This window comes from Neoarius graeffei, chromosome 1 (genome assembly GCF_027579695.1).
Source record: "Neoarius graeffei isolate fNeoGra1 chromosome 1, fNeoGra1.pri, whole genome shotgun sequence".
In the NCBI taxonomy this organism is placed as follows: Eukaryota; Metazoa; Chordata; class Actinopteri; order Siluriformes; family Ariidae; genus Neoarius; species Neoarius graeffei.
The window spans coordinates 120,617,871-120,640,718 of record NC_083569.1 but is presented as its reverse complement, the minus strand read 5'-3'; the positions used below and the strand labels follow the sequence as shown (position 1 = coordinate 120,640,718).

At 42.9% G+C, this 22,848-nt stretch overlaps 1 protein-coding gene across 3 annotated transcripts in view; it reads right to left on the bottom strand.

Moving 5' to 3' along the window:
* Positions 1 to 11,599, bottom strand: part of LOC132882762 (fractalkine-like) — a 37,077-nt gene extending 25,478 nt beyond the window's left edge. For 2 of the 3 annotated variants that reach the window (XM_060915873.1, XM_060915882.1), the window contains exons 1-3: positions 11,577 to 11,599; positions 353 to 464; positions 85 to 193 (exon numbers count right to left, since the gene is read on the bottom strand). In XM_060915873.1, coding sequence (XP_060771856.1) covers positions 85 to 193; positions 353 to 464; positions 11,577 to 11,586 — 231 coding nt within the window. In that variant the 5' untranslated portion in view covers positions 11,587 to 11,599. Of the gene's footprint in view, positions 1 to 84; positions 194 to 352; positions 465 to 1,225; positions 1,309 to 11,576 lie in introns of those variants that run through there. The other variant, XM_060915876.1, reaches the window with a different exon arrangement.
* Between the last annotated feature and the right edge of the window lie 11,249 nt (positions 11,600 to 22,848).

Here is a 22,848-nt window from a genome sequence, read left to right as displayed (position 1 = left end):
ATGATATTTATACCTCTGTGCAAAGCAACAAACTATAGGTGGATGAAAGATGCATTGCAGAAAATATAATTAAGATTTAATCACTAGTAGAGTTGACTTTTTAAACTGGCGTTGGTCGATTTTTTTCATTGCTTGTTGCACCCACATGTGACTGGGGTTGCCACACACCCTGCGACCTTTAAATAAGGAAAAACTGTAGGAGATGAGAAAATCTGGGTTAGCAACAACACAATGTAGATTTTCAGAATATCCAGAAGAACTGCAGTTCTGAGGATCAGGACACTAAGTTACAATTTCAAACAAATGTTATTCTGAAATGAATAAAAATAAAGATTATGTGGTGAATGCTTACATGACTCCACGATATGTACAGTCAGTCCTTGTTTCCCTGTAGCCTTTAATGATTCTCATAGAGATTGCAACCTTGGGAAATCCATAACAGCATTCCTCTGCTGCTTTCGCATCTGTGTGAAAACATTGATTCATGTATTTATCAGTATGGACTAACCTTATCTTATCTGATCTTATCTTTGTTTGTGCCCTGATTTTTGTACCTTTACTATGTATATTTTTCCTGGAAAGGATGCACGTGATAAACCTTTAATCCGCCTTTGAGAGTAAAACTTTACTTTATCAGTGATCCTGAAAGACTGATTATGTACACTGTATTAACATTTCCAGGTGAAACATATGCTAAAAGGTCAACCTGATTGTAAAAATAATCAATCAAAAAAATAATCAAATGAGTACATTTATGCCCCATCCCCCCACCCCCACCCAAAAAATAGTGGTCAGTTAGATAAGCTTTACTATCTGTGCATAATAATATGAACTAAGTCAAGTCAAGTTTATTTGTATAGTGCTTTTAACAATAAACATTGTCGCAAAGCAGCTTTACAGAATTTGAACGACTTAAAACATGAGCTAATTTTATCCCTAATCTCTCCCCAATGAGCAAGCCTGTGGCGACGGTGGCAAGGAAAAACTCCCTCAGACGACATGAGGTAGAAACCTCGAGAGGAACCAGACTCAAAAGGGAACCCATCCTCATTTGGGCAACAACAGACTATACAGCCTGACTATAATATTAACAGTTTTAACATGAGGACAGTTTTGTTGATGTTATAACTCTTCATTGATGGAAACTTGAGTGCAAAACTGTTCATGATAACTGCAGTCCTAAAGTTAGCAAGACAACTGTAGTCCTCAGCCATAAAAGCATTACTGTAAGAGTCCAGAGCATCCTCCAGGTATAACCCTCAACTGTCCTCATGGGGCTGTCCTTCACAGGAGTGGTGCGATGAAACTCCGACCAGACACAGGGCACCAGGATGGACCAAGCAGGTCCGAGGGGCAGAAGAGGCCAGCATCTCAATCCCAGGACCAACATGTAACTCAGATTGGGGGGGGTGGGGAAGAAAGAGAGAAAGAAAACACATGTTGTTAGGTACAGGGATGAGAATGAGAAATTGTATTTTCAGCTGAAAATTTAATCGGGGATCTGGGGGTCATCGGCCCCCAGCCAGGTCCAGGGCGGAGCCTGGTCGGGGGTCCAGGGGTCCAGGGGGTCCAGGGGGCCGAAGGCCCCCGGAAGATAATGAGTTTTATACATTTTAGACCACTAGAAATGGTCTCAGATTGCTCAGTTGAATAATATTTTCAGTCCAAAGAAGCTTGAGTTTTGGACACTAATAAACAAAAATAGTCTCAATAATGCTCAGCTAAAAATAATTTTTAACTTCATGCTAGAATGAAAGGAATGATGAATATAAATTAAACACATAAAGACAGAATATCTGACATAATCCTGTAAATGTTTCAGTTACTTTATTAAAGAATGCAGTTACCTCTTTTGCAGTGAACTTGTCTCAACAGAAACACAATTTCCCTGTTGAACAGTTCTCTCAGCTCCCAAAGTCACAATCACATATAACTAGCAACACTACTCTAAGTTTTCAACATATTTACAAAGTACTTGTTCTTTTTCTAGGAATGCTTCATTGCAGAGATGTTTTTTTCCTTTTAGCAGCTAATCTGAATAAGCGATTCATTTTCTTTTGTGATAATTTTCACCATTTTGAAGCTCTTATTCGCTGTTACATCCTCAATCTCCGGCCTCGTGGAGCGCCATGTTGAATGAGTAAGAAAGCAAAATGCGAAGAACCAATCAGAACGAAACTTACATGTGACATTTTGGCCTTTCCTATCTATGCTCGTTTACCATTGGTCAAATCGCGATATTTCTCTCTCAACGGCCAATCAAATACAGTGTACGTTCTGAACTGCCGATGTAAACAGAGCCTTGTTCCCGATGGTTGACCGGGTCAACACATACCTAACCCCCCCTAAATATTTTCTCCTCGGATTTAGACGATTCACAAAAATGACCCCTGGGTTGATAAAATCCGCGGAATTCCGCGGATCCGCGGAAAATGCCCATCCCTGTAGGTATGCCCTAAAAACGACAAGTATTAAATCTGAGTGGTAGGCTCACAGAGATGAGAGTCTTTACATCAGGCATAACACACAACAATGGCATGTTAATATGGTAAAAAATATATCATGACCTGCTCTGGCTGGATGCTTGATTGGGTGATGGGAGCACACTCCTCAGCAATGATGAGATGCAGATGGGACCCTTAGGGCTGGCCAAGACAATTCAGTTACATTTCACCGGGTCTGGGACATGTGACAGAAAGTCTGACAGCCGATTCCCTGCAGGCTACGATAGCCAGTCGAGGTCTCCACCCTCTCCACCAAAAGATTTCCTGTTGACTCCATGTAACTCAGAGGGACAGATTTGGGGGGGGAGGGAAAGAAAACACAGGTTGTTAGGTATGCCCAATGTCACCTGAATAAGTAGGAGTAGTATACATATTGCACCGAGTACAAGCAGGGACTCCGGCAACTAACTATGACAGCATAACTAAAAGGAGAGAGCCAGAAGGTAACACAGGCATGAGGGAGCCCTGGGACATAAAGCAGACAGTCACTACACCGTCAACAAACTCGAGTGAGCAAGCGAGTGGGGACTGACAGCATCCATACATCCCAGTTTACCAAAACACTATGTCTGAGGACCCTCTAGATCTACACCTTTACCTCATAAACACCATTAACAAAAGGCTTGACTAAACAGATATGTTTTCAGCCTAGACTTAAATGCTGAGACTGTGTCTGATTCCCAAACATTACTTGGAAGGCTGTTCCATAACTGTGGGGCTTTGTAAGAAAAGGCTCTGCCCCCTGATGTAGCCTTCACTATACGAGGTACCAGCAGATAGCCTGCACCTTTTGATCTAAGTAGGCGTGGCGGGTCATAGAGGAGCAGAAGTTCACTCAGGTACTGTGGTGCGAGACCATTTAGTGCTTTAAAGGTCAATAGTAGTATTTTATAGTCAATACGAAATTTGATTGGGAGCCAATGCAGTGTGGATAAGACAGGCGTGATGTGGTCATATTTTCTAGTTCTAGTAAGGACTCTTGCTGCTGCATTTTGAACTAACTGGAGCTTATTTATGCACTTATTGGAACATCCAGACAGTAAGGCATTACAATAATCCAACCTGGAGGTAACGAAAGCATGGACTAGTTTTTCTGCGTCATGCAATGACATTAAATTTCTTATCTTTGCAATATTTCTGAGATGAAAGAAAGCTATCCGGGTGATGTTATCAATGTGAGTTTCGAATGAAAGACTGGGGTCAATAATCACTCCGAGGTCTTTTACTGCTGCACGTGAAGAAACAGAAAGGCCTTCCAGAGTTACTGTGTAATCAGAAAACTTACTTCTAGCTGTATGTGGTTCTAGCACAAGTACTTCAGTCTTGTCAGAGTTAAGCAGAAAGAAATTAATAAGCATCCAGTGTCTAATGTCCTTAACACATTCCTCAATTCTATTAAGCTGGTGTCTCTCATCAGGTTTTGCAGAGACATACAACTGTGTGTCATCAGCATAACAGTGGAAACTAATACAATGTTTATGAATAATATCACCCAGAGGTAACATATATAGAGAAAAAAGCAGTGGACCCAAGACAGAACTTTGTGGAACACCAAACTTTACCTCGGTATGTCTAGAAATATCACCATTTACATCAACATACTGATAACGATCAGTTAGATAAGACCTGAGCCAGGAGAGGGCCATTCCCTTAACTCCCACAACATTTTCTAGTCTATCCAGAAGAATGGAATGATCAATGGTATCAAATGCTGCACTAAGGTCAAGCAACACAAGCAGTGAGACACAGCCCTGATCAGACGCCAACAGTAGGTCATTTACTACTTTAACCAGTGCTGTCTCTGTGCTATGATGAGATCTAAATCCTGACTGATACATTTCATGGATGTTATTCCTATGTAAATATGAGCATAACTGCTGTGCCACAGCTTTTTCAAGGATCTTGGAGATAAAGGGGAGGTTTGATATTGGCCGATAATTGGACAGCTGACAGGGATCAAGGTCAGGTTTTTTAATCAGGGGTTTGATAACTGCTAGTTTAAAGGATTTGGGTACATAGCCAATCCTAAGAGAAGAATTTAATATTTTTAGTAGCGGTTCAATTACTCCAGGCATTATCTGTTTGAATAGACATGTAGGCAAGGGATCTAGTACGCAAGTTGAGGCTTTTGATGTAGAGATTAATGAAAGTAATTCAGTTTCTTTAAGGGGAGTAAAACATTCTAACTGATGATCTGATACAGTTATATAGTTAACTACAAGGTCACTTTCATTGTCTGACCTTAAATTAGTAGTTTGAATTTTTTGTCAGATATTCTCAATTTTGTCATAAAAAAAAAATTCATGAAGTCGTTGCTACTACATACTGCAGGTGTGCATGTGTCGATAGTGGACTTACAGTGGTGCTTGAAAGTTTGTGAACCCTTTATAATTTTCTATATTTCTGCATAAATATGACCTAAAACATCATCAGATTTTCACACAAATCCTAAAAGTAGATAAAGAGAACCCAGTTAAACAAATGAGACAAAAATATTCTGCTTGGTCATTTATTCATTGAGGAAAATGATCCAATATTACATATCTGTGAGTGGCAAAAGTATGTGAACCTCTAGGATGAACCAGTGATTTCAAGGTGAAAATAGAGTCAGGTGTTTTCAGTCAATGGGATGACAATCAGGTGTGAGTGGGCACCCTGTTTTATTTAAAGAACAGGGATCTATCAAAGTCTGATCTTAACAACACATGTTTGTGGAAGTTTATCATGGGACGAACAAAGGAGATTTCTGAGGACCTCAGAAAAAGTGTTGTTGATGCTCATCAGGCTGGAAAAGATGACCAAACCCTCTCTAAAGAGTTTGGACTCCACCAATCCACAGTCAGACAGATTGTGTACAAATGGAGGAAATTCAAGACCATTGTTACCCTCCCCAGGATTGGTCGACGAACAAAGATCACTCCAAGAGCAAGGCGTGTAATAGTCGGCGAGGTCATAAAGGACCCCAGGGCAACTTCCAAGCAACTGAAGGCCTCTCTCACATTGGCTAATGTTAATGTTCATGAGTCCACCATCAGGAGAACACTGAACAACAATGGTGTGCATGGCAGGGTTGCAAGGAGAAAGCCACTGCTCTCCAAAAAGAACATTGCTGCTTGTCTGCAGTTTGCTAAAGATCACGTGGACAAACCAGAAGGCTATTGGAAAAATGTTTTGTGGACGGATGAGACCAAAATAGAACTTTTTGGTTTAAATGAGAAGCGTTATGTTTGCAGAAGGGAAAACACTGCATTCCAGCATAAGAACCTTACCCCATCTGTGAAACATGGTGGTGGTAGTATCATGGTTTGAGCCTGTTTTGTTGCATCTGGGCCAGGACGGCTTGCCATCATTGATGGAACAATGAATTCTGAGATATACCAGCGAATTCAACAGGAAAATGTCAGGACATCTGTCCATGAACTGAATCTCAAGAGAAGGTGGGTCATGCAGCAAGACAACGACCCTAAGCACACAAGTCGTTCTACCAAAGAATGGTTAAAGAAGAATAAAGTTAATGTTTTGGAATGGCCAAGTCAAAGTCCTGACCTTAATCCAATCGAAATGTTGTGGAAGGACCTGAAGCAAGCAGTTTATGTGAGGAAACCCACCAACTTCCCAGATTTGAAGCTGTTCTGTACAGAGGAATGGGCTAAAATTCCTCCAAGCCGGTGTGCAGGACTGATCAACAGTTACCGGAAACGTTTAGTTGCAGTTATTGCTGCACAAGGGGGTCACACCAGATACTGAAAGCAAAGGTTCACATACTTTTGCCACTCAAAGATATGTAATATTGGATAATTTTCCTCAATAAATGACCAGGTATAATATTTTTGTCTCATTTGTTTAGCTTGGTTTTCTTTATCTACGTACTTGTAGGACTTCTGTGAAAATCTGATGATGTTTTAGGTCATATTTATGCAGAAATTTAGAAAATTCTAAAGGGTTCACAAACTTTCAAGCACCACTGTATTCCTGGTTAATTTTTCTACAGTATTAAATAGGAATCTAGGATTATTTTTGTTATCTTCTATTAGGGAGGAGAAATATGTTGATCTCGCAGCACTAAGAGCTTTTCTATACTTCAGGAAGCTCTCCTTCCAAGCTAATTTGAACACTACCAATTTTGTTTGACGCCATTTACGTTCCAATTTTCGAGTGGTCTGTTTTAATGTGCGAGTGTCATCATTATACCAGGGTGCTAATTTTTTGTCTCTGACCATTTTCCTTTTTAGAGGAGCTACATTATCTAAAGTATGGCGGAATGTTGACTCTAAGCATTCAGTTGCCTGATCAAGTTCTGCAGGGGCTGACATTGACCCAGTCAAAGTTGATAACTCTGGGAGATCATTTATAAAGCTCTGTGCAGTAGTTGACGTGAATGTACGTTTAATACAGTAGCGTGGTGAGGTGCATACATTATTACTCAGTCATAGTTTGAATGAGATGAGATAATGATCTGAGATAACTTCAGACTGTGGAAGTATGACTATATTGTCTACATTTAATCTGAATGTTAGTATTAGATCAAGGGTGTGACCACCATTATGGGTCAGTCCTATGACATTCTGCTTAATCCCGACTGAATCTAAGATGGACACAAACGCTGTTTTTAAAGGGTCTTCTGGGTTATCGAAGTGAATATTAAAATCTCCAACAACTAAAGCTTTGTCTAAGGAAATAACCAGATCTGAGATAAAATCTGCAAATTCAGAAAGAAACTCAGAATATGGCCCCGGGGGCCTGTAAATAATAAGCAATTAAATTAACTGGGTAGACTTATTTTTCGAGGCTACATACATTATATGAGTATGAAGAACTTCAAATGTATTAAATTTATAACCAGGTTTTTGTGTTACACCTAGATAATCGTTATTAACCGCAACGCTTCCTCCTCTGCCAGTCAGACGAGGCTGGTGAATATAACTGTATCCAGGAGGACTCGCTTCATTTAATGCTATATATTCATTTGGCTTAATCCATGTTTCTGTTAAACGCAGTACATTAAACTCCTGATCAGTAATGAGTTCATTAACCATTAGCGCTTTAGATGCAAGAGATCTAATATTTAATAGCCCCACCTTTAGATCAAAGGTGCTGGCAGCGGCTGTACAGTCAATATGATCTAATTTTATATTGATTAGGTTACTGGAACAAACTCTCTGAAAATTTCTACCTTTTTGAGCTCGGGGAACAGACACAGTCTCGATGTAGTGGACCCTGAGTGACGACTCGGTGCAGCTAGCAGACAGTCGGTTTAGCCTGTTCGTCTGCTCCCTGGCCTTGGCTCTGGATTGTCAGAAATTAACTAGGCCTGTTCTGAGACTATGACCTATGCTGCAGGAAATGAGAGCAGCATCTTCCCGAGTGGGATGGATACCGTCCCGCCCTAACAGGCCAGCAGTGCCCTCAAAATTAGCCCAACTGTCTATAAAGCCCACACTGTTTTCAGAGCACCACCTGGACAGCCAGCAGTTCAGCGACCATAACCTGCTGTAAGCTACATCGCCACGCCGCATTGGGATGGGGCCAGAGCTGACTACAGCATCGGACATCGCCTTTGCTAATTTAAACACCTCTACAAAGTTACTCTTAGTAACCTCAGACTGACGAAGGCATATATCATTAGCTCCTGCATGGATAACTATCTTTGAGAACCTGTGCTTGCCTAGGACCCGAAGATTACCTGCTATGTCCAGCACCCTGGCTCCCGGTATACACATGACTAAAGCTGCTGGTGCCCCTAAAGGCTGAGCTAATTTCACATGCCGTATGATAGAGTCCCCTATAACCAGAGCTCTTTCAGGTTTCTCAGCGGGTGCATCATTAAGGAAAGCAAACCTGTTTGACACGTGACGCGGAGAGAAGTGGTGCTCCCGTGGGCGAGGCTCAGCGGTAGCTTTGGCTCTACGCTTATGCCGCCGAGCCGTCACCCATTCGCCCCGCTGTAAGGGCTCTAATGCCGGAGTTGGGGGATTACTAACTCCACCTAGGGCATCTAGACTTTCCCCTACAGAAACTACACTGTTCTCACACTCACTAACCTGCTCTAAAGCCTGGACACGTGCTTCTAGCACTGTAATCTTCTCCGTCAGAGAGCTAACTAATCTGCACTTATCACAAATAAAGCTAATAAAGCTATTGCTAGTGACGGAGTAAGAATGACTAAACATTCTGCACTCACAGGGGCGCAGATAGGATTTTTGAACTGGGGGGGGACTGAGCTGTCAGCAAATGATTCCATTTTGTGTGTGTGTGTGTATATATATATATATATATATATATATATATATATATGTGTGTGTGTGTGTGTGTGTGTGTGTGTGTATATATAATATATATATATATATATATATATATATATATATATATATATATATATATATATATATACACACACTACCGTTCAAAAGTTTGGGGTCACTTTGAAATGTCCTAATTTTTTAATGAAAAGCACTGTTCTTTTCAATGAAGATCACTTTAAACTAATCAGAAATACACTCTATACATTGCTAATGTGGTAAATGACTATTCTAGCTGCAAATGTCTGGTTTTTGGTGCAATATCTCCATAGGTGTATAGAGGCCCATTTCCAGCAACTATCACTCCAGTGTTCTAATGGTACAGTGTGTTTGCTCATTGCCTCAGAAGGCTAATGGATGATTAGAAAACCCTTGTACAATCATGTTAGCACAGCTGAAAACAGTTTAGCTCTTTAGAGAAGCTATAAAACTGACCTTCCTTTGAGCAGATTGAGTTTCTGGAGCATCACATTTGTGGGGTCGATTAAATGCTCAAAATGGCCAGAAAAATGTCTTGACTATATTTTCTATTCATTTTACAACTTATGGTGGTAAATAAAAGTGTGACTTTTCATGGAAAACACAAAATTGTCTGGGTGACCCCAAACTTTTGAACGGTAGTGTGTATACATGTTATTTCGCCTCCCTCACTGCCATCACCAGGAACTACCTGCAGGCCAGGACAATGATAACATTTTAACATAGCCTATGGAAATCCAAAGTTTACACATTATCATCACGCACAGAAACTGCAAAACTAGTTTTAAAACTGTTAAGTTCCAACTGTTAAACATAGCGAGAGGCTGGGCTACGTGTGTGTGTGTGTGTGTGTGTGTGTGTGTGTGTGTGTGTGTGTGTGTGTGTGTGTGTAAAGTGTAAACCAGTGCATCCTGACTTTCTAACTATGCCTGTGTGTTGCGTGAGCGGCAGTCAGTCAACAACTCTTCGCAAAGTTTCCTTATGAAACAATATGCTCGCTGAAATTATGGGAGGGAACGCCAGATTAAACATTAAAACTGCCTTCTGAGCACTGTATCTACAGGCTGCCACCGAAAGAAGGAGGCTACCAGAAAGGCATCTCTACTCCGTACGATTTTACTTTCACTATGACATTACTTTGAACAGACTATCAAAAAACTGCAAGGTGATATGATAAAGTAAGGCACAGTTTACTTACAGTCTTTTTTTTTTTGAAAAAACGATGCAATCGTTTTCTGCCTTTTGGCACCCTTCATCATGCCGTGTTGGGGTCCTGAACTAGGAGGAGCTGTCCCCGATATGCCTGTCAAACTTGTTGTGGGTAACCATAGCAACCAAGCTCGAACTCGCAACCTGTGCAGTCTGCGCAGTTGCAATTATGTATACACTGCTGTGCACCTCAATAAACTGAATGGTAATTAGTCTTTTGATTTTTCCGTGAGGTTTGCCTTATGCAAAGAAAGACAGCATAGACGTTTTTTCCTCCCTATAAGTGGGGGGGACCGAATGAGGTGAATTTAAATCTGGGTGGGACGAATCCCCCCCGTCCCCCCCCCTCTATCTGCACCTGTGTGCACTCAGCACACTGAACAGGCTGAAGGTGTGCCATGATGAAAAGATTCACGTACCTTAAACGAAGATCTGTTGATATTAAAGCAGATCCGATGTGGCTGGCCTCCACTTGTGGTCTTTAGGAGGAGAAAAAAAGAAAGCTTCCGGTCTCAGCGTTCTTCCGAAAAAAGAAAGAAAAAAACGGAAAAAAGAAAGCGAAAGTGAAAAGTACAAAAAGGAAAGCGACAGTACAATAAAAATGAAGCGGATACTGGAAATTTATTTGTAGAAAAAAGTTAAAAAAGGAGGCGGCACAGTGGTGTAGTGGTTAGCGCTGTTGCCTCACAGCAAGAAGGTCCTGGGTTCGAGCCCTGGGGCCGGCGAGGGCCTTTCTGTGCGGAGTTTGCATGTTCTCCCCGTGTCCGCGTGGGTTTCCTCCGGGTGCTCCGGTTTCCCCCACAGTCCAAAGACATGCAGGTTAGGTTAACTGGTGACTCTAAATTGACCGTAGGTGTGAATGTGAGTGTGAATGGTTGTCTGTGTCTATGTGTCAGCCCTGTGATGACCTGGCGACTTGTCCAGGGTGTACCCCGCCTTTCGCCCGTAGTCAGCTGGGATAGGCTCCAGCTTGCCTGCGACCCTGTAGAAGGATAAAGCGGCTAGAGATAATGAGATGAGATATTAAAACCAGCAGGAGATATTTGGATGTATGCCATTTTTAAAAAAGTCATGTGTGAAAAAATGTGCATCGTTTGCTGAACTATGGAGAAATTGATCAATACAATTATACCCTTCTAACTTTTACATCTTTTACACTTACATGATTGTAGTATTATATTTCTGTGATTAGTGTGTGTGTGTGTGTGTGTGTGTGTGTGTGTGTGAGACCAGGAACATTTGATTTGATCTGAAATACTCAATGAACAGATGTACAAACACACTTTCATTGGTAACGTTATGCCTTTTAAGCAACCTGGTATGTTTTGACAGAATTCAACAACAGACACCTGAATGAGCAAGAAAAAAAAAGTCATGCCTGAAAGATTAGTGATTTTTTAAAAATAATTCTGTGCTTAATATTGTGACACAAAAGAACAAAACTGGAAGTTTTATAAATCAGAATTCACAACAATCCCAATTAAGTGCAAAGTAATTATGAATGAATTGAAGTTGGATTCAGCAAATACAGACAATAATAGAAATGAAAATAGATAAGAAATTCAAAAGATGGACTTTATCTTACTCTGGGCCATTGTGAATGACTGAAGGCAGGCAAGACCCAGCAGGAGAAAAGGGAAGATCATGACTGCTGATGGTGATGATAAGGATGATGATCACGATGTGAACAGAATCGTATGAATGCAAATATCACCTCGGCAGTGGTTTTATTAGCTGATTAGAGGCGTGGGAGTATGTGGTTTCAGTGTGTGTGTGTGTGTGTGTGTGTGTGGTCAGTTTGTTGGCAATGAAATGTGACTCAGAAGGGTAAAAAGCACCTCTTCCACAGGAAACCCAGCTGTGGTTTTCATCATAATTGGTAGAGAACTGAGCAGCGTTTAACACTTCATAGCCAAACACACATACCATGGATAAGAATATTTTCAGTTTTCTTTGAATAATGAGCATCATGAGGTTTATAATCAACACTGTAAACAATCACACACAATAAATACATGGAGACAATTCATTATTTTCATCAAAAAATTAATTCTTAATACTTCTTAGAATTGGTGAAAATTATGTTCTTAGAATTTTTTTAAAATATTAAAGTAGGTAAAAGAAGTAAATAAGAATAACCTGATTCATTGTTCCAGAAACGGAACCGCTTCTGTTTCCATTTCGGTTGAAAGTATGTCATACGCACTCTGGCTGCCGCTTCTTGTTATTTTTATTTTATTTTCTAGCCTTTTTTTTGTTCATTTTTTATTTTGAAATTTTTTTGTGTGAGTGTTTGTGTAGTTTGATGTTTGTTTTTGTCTGCCAGTTGTGGTGTAGCTCCGGACCCAGTTTTGGGCGTCGGTTCCCTCCAGGCCTTGGTTCACTGTGGGTGATGCCTGTGCTCCTCACTATGGACTGCAGTGAGCTCGTTGCTCATTTTAACATTGCTTGTGTTTGTCCAGCACTCTGTGCAGCGGTGCTTTAGTGCTTGGCGTGATGTTCCGAGCGATGTTGCTTGGTGGCATTGCGGCGGCTGTGCAGGCTGTTTGGGACATACCAGAGCTCTGCATGGTGGTGTGTCTGTGCTCGCTTTGGGGATCCATGATGTGGTGTTCCGAGTGATGTTGCCCGGCGGCATCACAATGGCTGTGCTGGCGGTGTGGGACTTGTTTTCATGCGTCTTTTGGTGGGACTGTGGCTGGTGCACCATTGGAATGACATCCTGACCTCTATTTGGTGAACTTTTTTGCCCCTATACTTGTAAAGCGACCTTGGGTTTTGAGAAAGGTGCGATATAAATTGAAATTATTAGTAGTATTATTTATTATGATAGTTTAACTTAATTGATTGGAAATCAGCGATTTGAATAAAATAAAAAGAAAGTAATCACAAACTTTTCACAGATTTACAAAATACAAGGGTAAGCCAAAAAGTTCTAATGCAGATGTTATAATTTCAAAAGGTGTGAAAGACATCTTCCAGAATTCTACAAAGAAGGAATTCTCTGATGGAAACATCACTTGCAGAAGTGTTTAGACTTAAATGGAGGATATGTTATTTATTATGTTATTTGTTATTTTCATAAATAAAGATTTTTTTTATTTGTCTTAGAAATTTTTGACTTACAGTAATCTTGTATTATAATTATATCCACTTCTATCACGTCTATGAATCACCTCCACATCAAGTTGGAGGGGTTTGAGTGCTCAAGTGATCCTAAAAGCTATGTTTTCAGTGGCAACTTGCCCAAGGCAAATTGGTCCGAGGTGAGGGGCCAGACTAAGTGTGATTCCTTGGATCACAGGAAGCAGGATACCTTGCCCACAACAGGGATACTGGGGCCCCACCCTGGAACCAGATTTGCCCTGAGTTCTTTAAGTCTCTGGATGTTTTGGGGCTAGCTTGGTTGACATGCCTCTTCAACATTGTGTGGAGGTCAGGTGTGTCCAACTTTAGAGGGATCACACTCCTCAGCCTACCTGGGAAGGTTGATGCCAGGGTGCTGGATAAAATAGTCCATCCATTAATTAAACCTCAGATTCAGGAGCAATGTGTTTTTTGTCCTGGTTGTGGAACATTGGACCAGCATTTTACCCTCACAAGGGTACTGGAGGGTGCATGGGAGTTTGTCTAACCAGTCTACATGTGTTTTATGGACTTGGAAAAGTACAACATTGCATACAACCATGTCTCTCATTGTGTCCTGTCAGGAGTGCTTTGGGAGTATGGTGTACTGGGCCTGTTGCTGCAGGCTAGTCAGTCCCTCTATATCCAGAATAAGAGCCTGGTTTGCTTTGCCAGCAATAAATCATACTAGTTCTCAGTGGGTGCTGGATGCTGCCAGAGCACGTCCAAGAACCTCCAAGTCTGAGGCCATGATTCTTAGCTGGAAAAGGGTGGATTGCTTTTTCTGGGATGGAGATGAGCCATTGCATCATGTAGAGAAGCTCAAGTATCTTGCACTCTTGTTCCTGAGTGGGGGAAGAATGGAGCGGCAGGTCAACAGGCAGATGAGTGCAACTTCTGCAGTGATGTAAATGCTGTACCAATCTGTGATAGTGAAGCTGAGCCAAAAGGTGAATCTCTTGATTTGAAGGTCAATCTATTGTGCTTGCCCTCACCTATGGCCACGAGCTTTGGGTATTGACTCAAAGAAAGCCAAAAGGTTGCAGATACAAGAAATGAGATTTCTCCGAAAGCTGTCTGGACTGACCCTGAGAGAAAGGGTGGGGAGCTCAGACATTTGGGAGGGGTTCAGAGTGAAAGTGGATGGATGGATGGATATAATTTCTATCAAGAACACAAATAAAACCATATAATTGTAGTGATGATCCAGGATGTAGACATAAAGGACATAGGTAAGATGGAATAATTTACTTTTGTTACTATATCTCCAAGAAGAGGGTTTAAAATGTAATACACCCTGCTCATCAGCAATAGATTACACTACAAGTTCTTTACACTCTAGGGATGATGCTCACTTATACAGAGGCCTGGGGTAAACTATGGAAATGTTTACAGTTGACTGCTGTGCTTCTATACAGCTATACTCTGAGCCCCCACTCTGATTACCCTCAGAGAATGACAATTTAACATATTTACACTATACCTATTGGAGACCATTAATTACCACGACATAGGAAAGTAAGATCAGGCATACAGCAGATTATATCAGAAGACAAGTAATAAACATTTATTATGAACCCATTACTGTGCTTAACCTTCTTCAAAAGTCGTTAATAATATTAAATAACAACAACACTGAACAAACCACACATTCAAAATAGAAAGGGGAAAAGAAAGAAAATACCCGGCCGGAGTTAAAACAGTAACGTATGGGTACCCAAGTTGGCACGCGTTGGAGCTCTAAACATCCGAGGGAAAAGAATCACTGTTTACTCACAAACAGCTGTGAGTTAGTTTCCCCAAGCTAACTGTAGCCACTCTAGGACGTTGACTCCAAATACCAACATTGACCGTCGTCCATACGACCCCACTACCATCCACAGCAGCTGAAAAGACTCTGTACCACGAACCTCCTCGGGCACCTCGAAGTAGTCCTCTTTTACGTGTTTAATCCCCAATAAAAAAAAAAACCCTGCTAGCCGAGACTCAACAGCTCATAGCAACAGCAGTAATTGAAAACAGCTGTGACTCCACCCCGTCCCGCTGAACCGACTCAAGTGGAAACAAAAAATACAACCGTGGATCACTGGTCTCAAAGTCCGTAACTTTCACGTAGTGTTACTATTAATCAAAATCACTAATGTCCGTGGAACCGCGGACAAGAGGATATTCACATAACCCCGTTACCTTAGCAACCCACACACCCTCTAGAACACAGGCTGCATAAGAAGTAACGTGTGTTACACTCGTGTAGTTTATCGGCCTACAGTCCGACAAACAAAATACAAAGCACATACTACAGTAGGATTGGACCTGAACAACCATTATAAACAATATATATTTAAACAATATTAGATATTAAAATCTCGTATTAGGAATGCATATTTTTTTTACACCCCAATATACAGTACATTGAAAGATTACATTACATATTGAACTCTCCTGTTAACACATACTAGTACACAATATACAATACATTAACATAAATTAGGCTTAACCTAATTTTCAGATGTGTTACACTCTCCCCCTACTAAAACAGGGTCATGTCCTCATGACAAAGGAAAATGAAGATGCGACTACCATATCACACACACACACACACACACACACACACACACCAAAGTTCGTCATATGTACTATTTTAACTTTTCTCGTGCCTGAGGCTAGGACCTATCCATGTAAACAGGTTACTAACATATCAAGGACCCATGTTTGGGGTGGTGTCTGACCTATTAGCTATTGGAGAGAGGGATAGTGTGGTTACTAAGGTGGGCTGCCCTAGGGAGTCATATGTCAATCTTGCCGGTGCCCTTCTCACCCTCTGGGGTCTTGGGGCTTCAGGTGCAGGATGGCTCTCCGTCCTTAAGTCACAGGAGGACATTTCATGCTGTCTCTGATCATCTTCAACACCAGATAGAGGTAAGGATTCACTTGAGTCAGCGGTGGACCTGTCCTCAACAGGAAGTGGGCTGAGACAAGAAAGACTGGGTGGATTGTCAGGGTATGGCAGAGACATATTTGTACAAGAATGACCAGGTGACTGATCAGGAGAATGCTTGTGTATTTCTAAACTAAGAAGATCTGGGGAGGCAGCCCCATGGGTCAAGACAGAAGAATGTGAACCGGACTGCCTTAGCAGAGAGTCAGAGCCATTGGGTACAACAGGCCAATCCCTTTCAAAGACCAACCCAAGAGGCACATCCGGATCATCTACATCCATCTGCTGGACCATCGATGGATAGTGGGGGGCATATACACCCAGCTCCTCTCCTTCTGACTCAGAGGTAGATGTTCCACTGCCACAGATGCTCTTCGCTTCCTCAGGCACTGGGGCTTGTTTCCTTCTAATCCGTCGGCTTGACCTTCTCTTGTGCTCTTTCCTCTCTGAAATGTCTTGTGGCCCTAGTTGTACATCTTCTCCTAGGGGTAACAACAGGTTACAATGTAGAACCTTGTCAGGACCTTCTCCATTCTCTGGTCTTAGCTTGTACACAGGTAAGCCAGGCAGTTGACTATGCACAATGAAGGGATCTGCACACCACCGGTCTGCTATCTTGTGTTTCCCCTGTAAACCAATGTTTTTAAGTAATACTCTGTCACCCGGAGCAAGTGGGCAGTATCGGACCCTCTGGTCATATCTGTGCTTATTCCCCTCATTCCTCTTCCCACACATGCTTTCAGCAGCCTGATAAGCAACTTGAAGATCTCGTCTCATGTTTGCAACATATCTTGCATACGACTTTTCAGATGAACTGTCACTGGACACGCCAAAGCACACATCAACTGGCAGCCGAGCTTCACGTCCAAACATCAAAAAGTAGGGACTATAACCAGTGCTGTCATTCTTTGTGCAATTGTAGGCATGGATAAGATAACTGATGTGCTGGCTCCATTTTCCCTTTTCCTCAGGTGACAGTGTGCCAAGCATATTAAGCAGTGTTCTATTAAAACGTTCAGGCTGTGGATCTCCCTGTGGGTGGTATGGGGTTGTTCTTGACTTCCTTACTCCCAGCATGCCCAGTAGTTCATGGATGAGACGACTCTCAAAGTCTCTACCTTGATCTGAATGCACTCTGTTTGGTAGGCCATAATGAACGAAGTACTTCTCCCACAACACTTTAGCAACCGTAGATGACTTCTGATCTTTTGTGGGAAAAGCTTGTGCATACCGGGTGTAGTGATCGGTGACAACCAGCACATTACAAATGTTCTTGGAGTCTGGCTCAAGGGACAGGAAGTCAATGCAGATAAGATCCATCGGTCCATTACTACTGAGATGGTAAAGTTCAGCAGCTCTGGTAGGCAAGGTCTTCCGTTGAATGCATCTAGCACAGTTCTTACAGTACTTATCAATCTCTGCTTTCATCCGGGGCCAGTAGAATCTCTCTCGCACAAGCCCGTAAGTCTTTTCAAATCCCAAGTGACCAGAATGATTGTGAAGAGACTGTAACACGGTCTCTCTAAACTCTTCTGGGAGTAATAACTGCTGGCGAAGTGGTGTATTAGGTGGCTTTGACACTCGGTAGAGGACAGAGTTCTTTAACTGTAACTTATCCCACTCTTTCAGCAACAGCGAGATGTCTGGATGCCTTGTTCTGTCAGCACAGCGGCAATCTTTTTGGGAAACAGCTTTCAGCACTTCACCAATGCATGGGTCTGCAAGCTGGGACTGTGCAATCTCGACTAAGCTCAACCGGGGGAGATAGTGCATGGTCACAGCTGAGACATTGCAAAAGGCTCGAGGTACAGCTTGTTTGGAAGCTCCGAGCAAGTCAATGGTTCTATGAGGCTGGAAATGTTTCGAACAGCAGACCTGGGACACTTGGCACATGGCTTTGACACCAGCTGGTGGAATCTGCTCCCACCCATCATCAAACGGGCCAAAGACACCAAGAGGAGCTGAGTGGGGACGGCGTGACAAAGCATCTGCATCCATGTTCTGCTTTCCAGGTCGGTACTTCAAGCTGAAGTCATAGGTTGCCAGTGCTGCTAGCCAGCGGTGTCCAGCGGCATCTAACTTGGCTGTTGTAAGGACATATGTGAGTGGGTTGTTGTCTGTATGGACCTCAAACTTCACTCCATACAGATAGTCATGCAGCTTCTCTGTAACAGCCCATTTGAGGGCCAAAAACTCCAGTTTGTGTGTGGGGTAGTTCTTTTCAGATGCAGACAGACTCCTGCTCACAAAGGCAACTGGACGTAGTCCACCTCCTTGATCCTGATACAGCACACCTCCCAAGTCTTCTCTACTGGCATCCACATGCAAGGTGTAAGGATACTGTGGGTCAGCAAAGGCTAGGACAGGTGCTTTGGACAGGCTCTGCTTCAACATCTCGAAGGCTGTGTCACATTCTGGGGTCCATCTGGATCCAAACGGCTCTGACGCAGAAAACAATTGCTTTGGCTCTTGGTGGATCTTGGCCAGTGGTGCACTTTTGTCTTCTTGGATCTTTGATCTGTGTGAACTAGTGGGCATGCAGCCCTTCAGCAGCTGGTTAAGTGGGTAGCAGATTCGTGAGTAGTCTTTCACAAAATGCCTGTAATACCCACTAAAACCCAGGAAAGAGCGGAGGGCAGATATATTATTCGGACGCGGCCAAGACTTCACAGCCTCCACTTTAGCAGGATCTGTGGAGACACCCTCCCTCGACACAATGTGCCCTAGGTAGTTCACAGACGTGCAGCAAAACTGGCATTTATCCAATGACAACTTGAGGCCCTCCTCTTTTAACCTATCTAAAACTTTCAACAGCCGTTGCTCATGTTCTTCTAGCGTCTTCCCAAACACAATGAGATCATCAAGGTACACAAGCACCTCCAACAGGTTCATATCTCCCACCGTTCTTTCCATTGCACGCTGAAATGTAGCCGGAGCACCCGAGATTCCCTGCGGCATCCGCTCAAACTGGTAAAATCCAGCGGGACAGATGAAAGCGGTCTTCTCTTTGTCAGCTTCACCTAGGGGTATCTGATAGTATCCACTCCTCAGATCAAGCACGCTGAACCACTGGCTTCCACTCAGGCAAGCAAGTGCATCTTCGATCCTTGGCACAGTGTATTGGTCAGGAACAGTCCGTCTGTTTAATGTCCTGTAGTCCACACACATACGGATGGTGCCATTTTTCTTCCGCACCACCACAATGGGAGAGGCATATGGACTTCGGGACTCTGAAATAATGCCAGCTTTAAGCAGTTGATCAAGATGTTGTCTCACATCAGCCACATCACCTGGAGGCAAACGTCTGGAGTGCTCTCGGAAAGGCTTCCCCTCCGTCACTCGTATGGTGTACTCGGTGGTCTTTGCACAACCCACATCAAACTCTCCTTGAGAGAAAACTTCTTTCCTTTGCAGCATCTTCTGGCACAGTCTCTCTTTCCATTCCTTTGGCACTGGTGAGTCTGCAAAATTGAATGTAGAGGGTGTCAGCTCATACAGGCCAAGGTTGTCATTAGGCTGTGTGGGACCTTTATCCACAATATCCACAGGGAACAGCTGAGCAATAGGCATTCTTCTAGAGAGCCTGACCTCCCGAGTGGACATATTTCTCACAGCAACTGTAATGCGACGATTCTGAATCTCCTCAGCACTCTTGATGATGGGCAGAACCATAAGTTCATCAGGCAAAGTTGATTCTTCAGCCTGCTCCACCAGCACAGTTTGAGTATTCAAAGGATGAGGGAACTTTGGAATACCGCTTACATTCACTATTGCCCCTGGGGGTATAATCTTGTGCTTCGCCTCAGCGAGCCAGACAGTGCCCATCTTCATGTCTGCTGCTTCATCGGGTACTTTCTGGAACCTCTTGTATGCCTCTTTAATCTCCGGGTGCACGGTCATAGTCATTAAAAAATCCTCTCCTCCGATTGATTTGCAGGTATTAAACAGACGTCTCACTACTGATGTGTTTGTTCCAACTATTATTGAGGCCTCCCCTTTGACTATCGGGTCTGGACACACAAGCACAAGTGTTTCAACTGTCTCAGTCACTCCCACTACGTCACTGTTGAACTCAAGCCTTAAGCATATGTAGCCATCATAGGGATATTCTTCCACACTAAGTCCCCATAACTCCAAGCAATGAATTGGAGTCAGTGGCATGTGCTTCAAGTACTTGTTGTAAAATGAGCGATAAAGGAGGGTAACTTGAGATCCACTGTCAAGTAAAGCTTTTGCATATATGTCCTCAATTCGTACTGAGACAACAGAGCTAGGGCCAACGAGGCCTGCTGGGAGTGCAGCTTTCTGTCCTTGTTGCGGTTTACACTTTGTGGAACGTATCATCACCGGGACACCAGTTCGTTCCCTTACTGGGTCCCTGGGGAGTTTCCCTTCGGCCATCTGAGCTTTATGAGGCGTTGATTGACTTTCCTGAGGTTCTCGGCATTCTGACACTCACGTTGAAAATGACCATCTTCCCCACACTTGTAACAGAAAACATCAGCTCTGTCTTGCCGTGCTCTGTGTGTATTTGCAGGTCTTCCCTCTACTCTTTGACTGCCTCTCTGTGAAGGAGTCACTGTGGCTTCTGAGGGCAGTGCAACAGACAATGAGAACAGGCGTGTAATCTCATTTTTCAAATCTTGCACCTCTTTACTCAGACTCTCAACTGAAGGAACAGTTACAGGCACTGAATTGTAGTCAGAAAACACAGCAGGGCTGGTGCTGTACTGAACAGGAGCTACCATGGCAGAGACCGCAACATGACCAACAGGCAGCCTGTCCAGTGTCATAGCCTCCTCTTCTCTCACTTCACGCAAAAGTTCAGTGAAACTGGGTGGAGGCTTGAATTTGTATGTCAATTTAATACGGAGGGCAACCAGGTCATTTGGCAATGTGCCCCGTGCTATCTGTTCAATGCGAGTTCTGTCCATTTCTGATAGCAGGATTCCTCCTTTGCGGAAAACAGAGTGTAGCAGCTTGTCAATTCTGAGGACGTATGCTGAGAGTTTTTCACCGTGCAGCTGAAAGGTGTTACGAAACTTAAACATGAGATCGAGGGCACTCTCAGTGGTTCCGAATGCTGTTTCAAGTGCAGTAAGGTAGTCATTAGCTGTTGCACTGGGGTTACTCACTCTCAAACATTGGACAATGTCCGCAGCAGGCCCTTTCAAACTTTCTGCTATTTTCTGTTTTTTCATGGTGTCCGGACATTTCCATTCCTCTAGCAGGTGCATCATCTGTTCTGCCCATGAATCATATTCCTCTTCTCCTGGAGGTGTTGGCTTTATGCCAGAGAATACACGAAGCTTGCGATAGACTGCACTTTCCACAGGGGCTGTCTGACATCTATCTACTAAAGAGTTGATGGCATTGACAAGCTGCATGTTCAGGTCTATTGGTACTGGTGGTAGCATGGTAGGAGATGGAGTTAGCCTGACAGGAGTTGGTATGGAAGGAGTTAAGAGGCCTTGTATATCAGCAACAGTCTTTCCCTCATGAGCCAAGAAGGCTTTCAATTTGGCTTGAAAATGTTCCTCTGGGACAACCTTCACAGACCGGGTTTCGGCAGCAACACTGACCACCCAGGGAGCCACCTCAGTACTAAAAGCTACCTGCTCAGGCATTTGAACTACATTAACATCCTGTGATATCTCAAGGAGAATTAACTGGCTTCTCCCACAAGGAGCTAGGCAACGACCTCTGATTTTGGACCTACCAAAGACCGCTACATTATCTAGTGTACTGTACACAACCTCATCAGTAACATCTACGGGTACATTACCTATCACTATTGCTCTGTTGAAATCAACACCTGTGTCTTTACACCAGCTAATAACCTGTTCAGCATCCATAGTTCTACACACAAGTTAATACCAGTATATCCACAGTATATAAGTACACAATATAATTAATAAAATTATTAATAATACAGGCGGCACGGTGGTGTAGTGGTTAGCGCTGTCGCCTCACAGCAAGAAGGTCCTGGGTTCGAGCCCCGGGGCCGGCGAGGGCCTTTCTGTGTGGAGTTTGCATGTTCTCCCCGTGTCCGCGTGGGTTTCCTCCGGGTGCTCCGGTTTCCCCCACAGTCCAAAGACATGCAGGTTAGGTTAACTGGTGACTCTAAATTGACTGTAGGTGTGAATGTGAGTGTGAATGGTTGTCTGTGTCTATGTGTCAGCCCTGTGATGACCTGGCGACTTGTCCAGGGTGTACCCCGCCTTTCGCCCGTAGTCAGCTGGGATAGGCTCCAGCTTGCCTGCGACCCTGTAGAAGGATAAAGCGGCTAGAGATAATGAGATGAGAATGAGATTAATAATACACATTTAAAATAGCACCATTAAAATATTCAGTATTGCCAATAATAAATACACACTAGATTATATTCTCAAATTAACCATTAAAAACACAGCAATCAACTTCACTCCTGGACGAGCCCCCACATGTAACACACCCTGCTCATCAGCAATAGATTACACTACAAGTTCTTTACACTCTAGGGATGATGCTCACTTATACAGAGGCCTGGGGTAAACTATGGAAATGTTTACAGTTGACTGCTGTGCTTCTATACAGCTATACTCTGAGCCCCCACTCTGATTACCCTCAGAGAATGACAATTTAACATATTTACACTATACCTATTGGAGACCATTAATTACCACGACATAGGAAAGTAAGATCAGGCATACAGCAGATTATATCAGAAGATAAGTAATAAACATTTATTATGAACCCATTACTGTGCTTAACCTTCTTCAAAAGTCGTTAATAATATTAAATAACAACAACA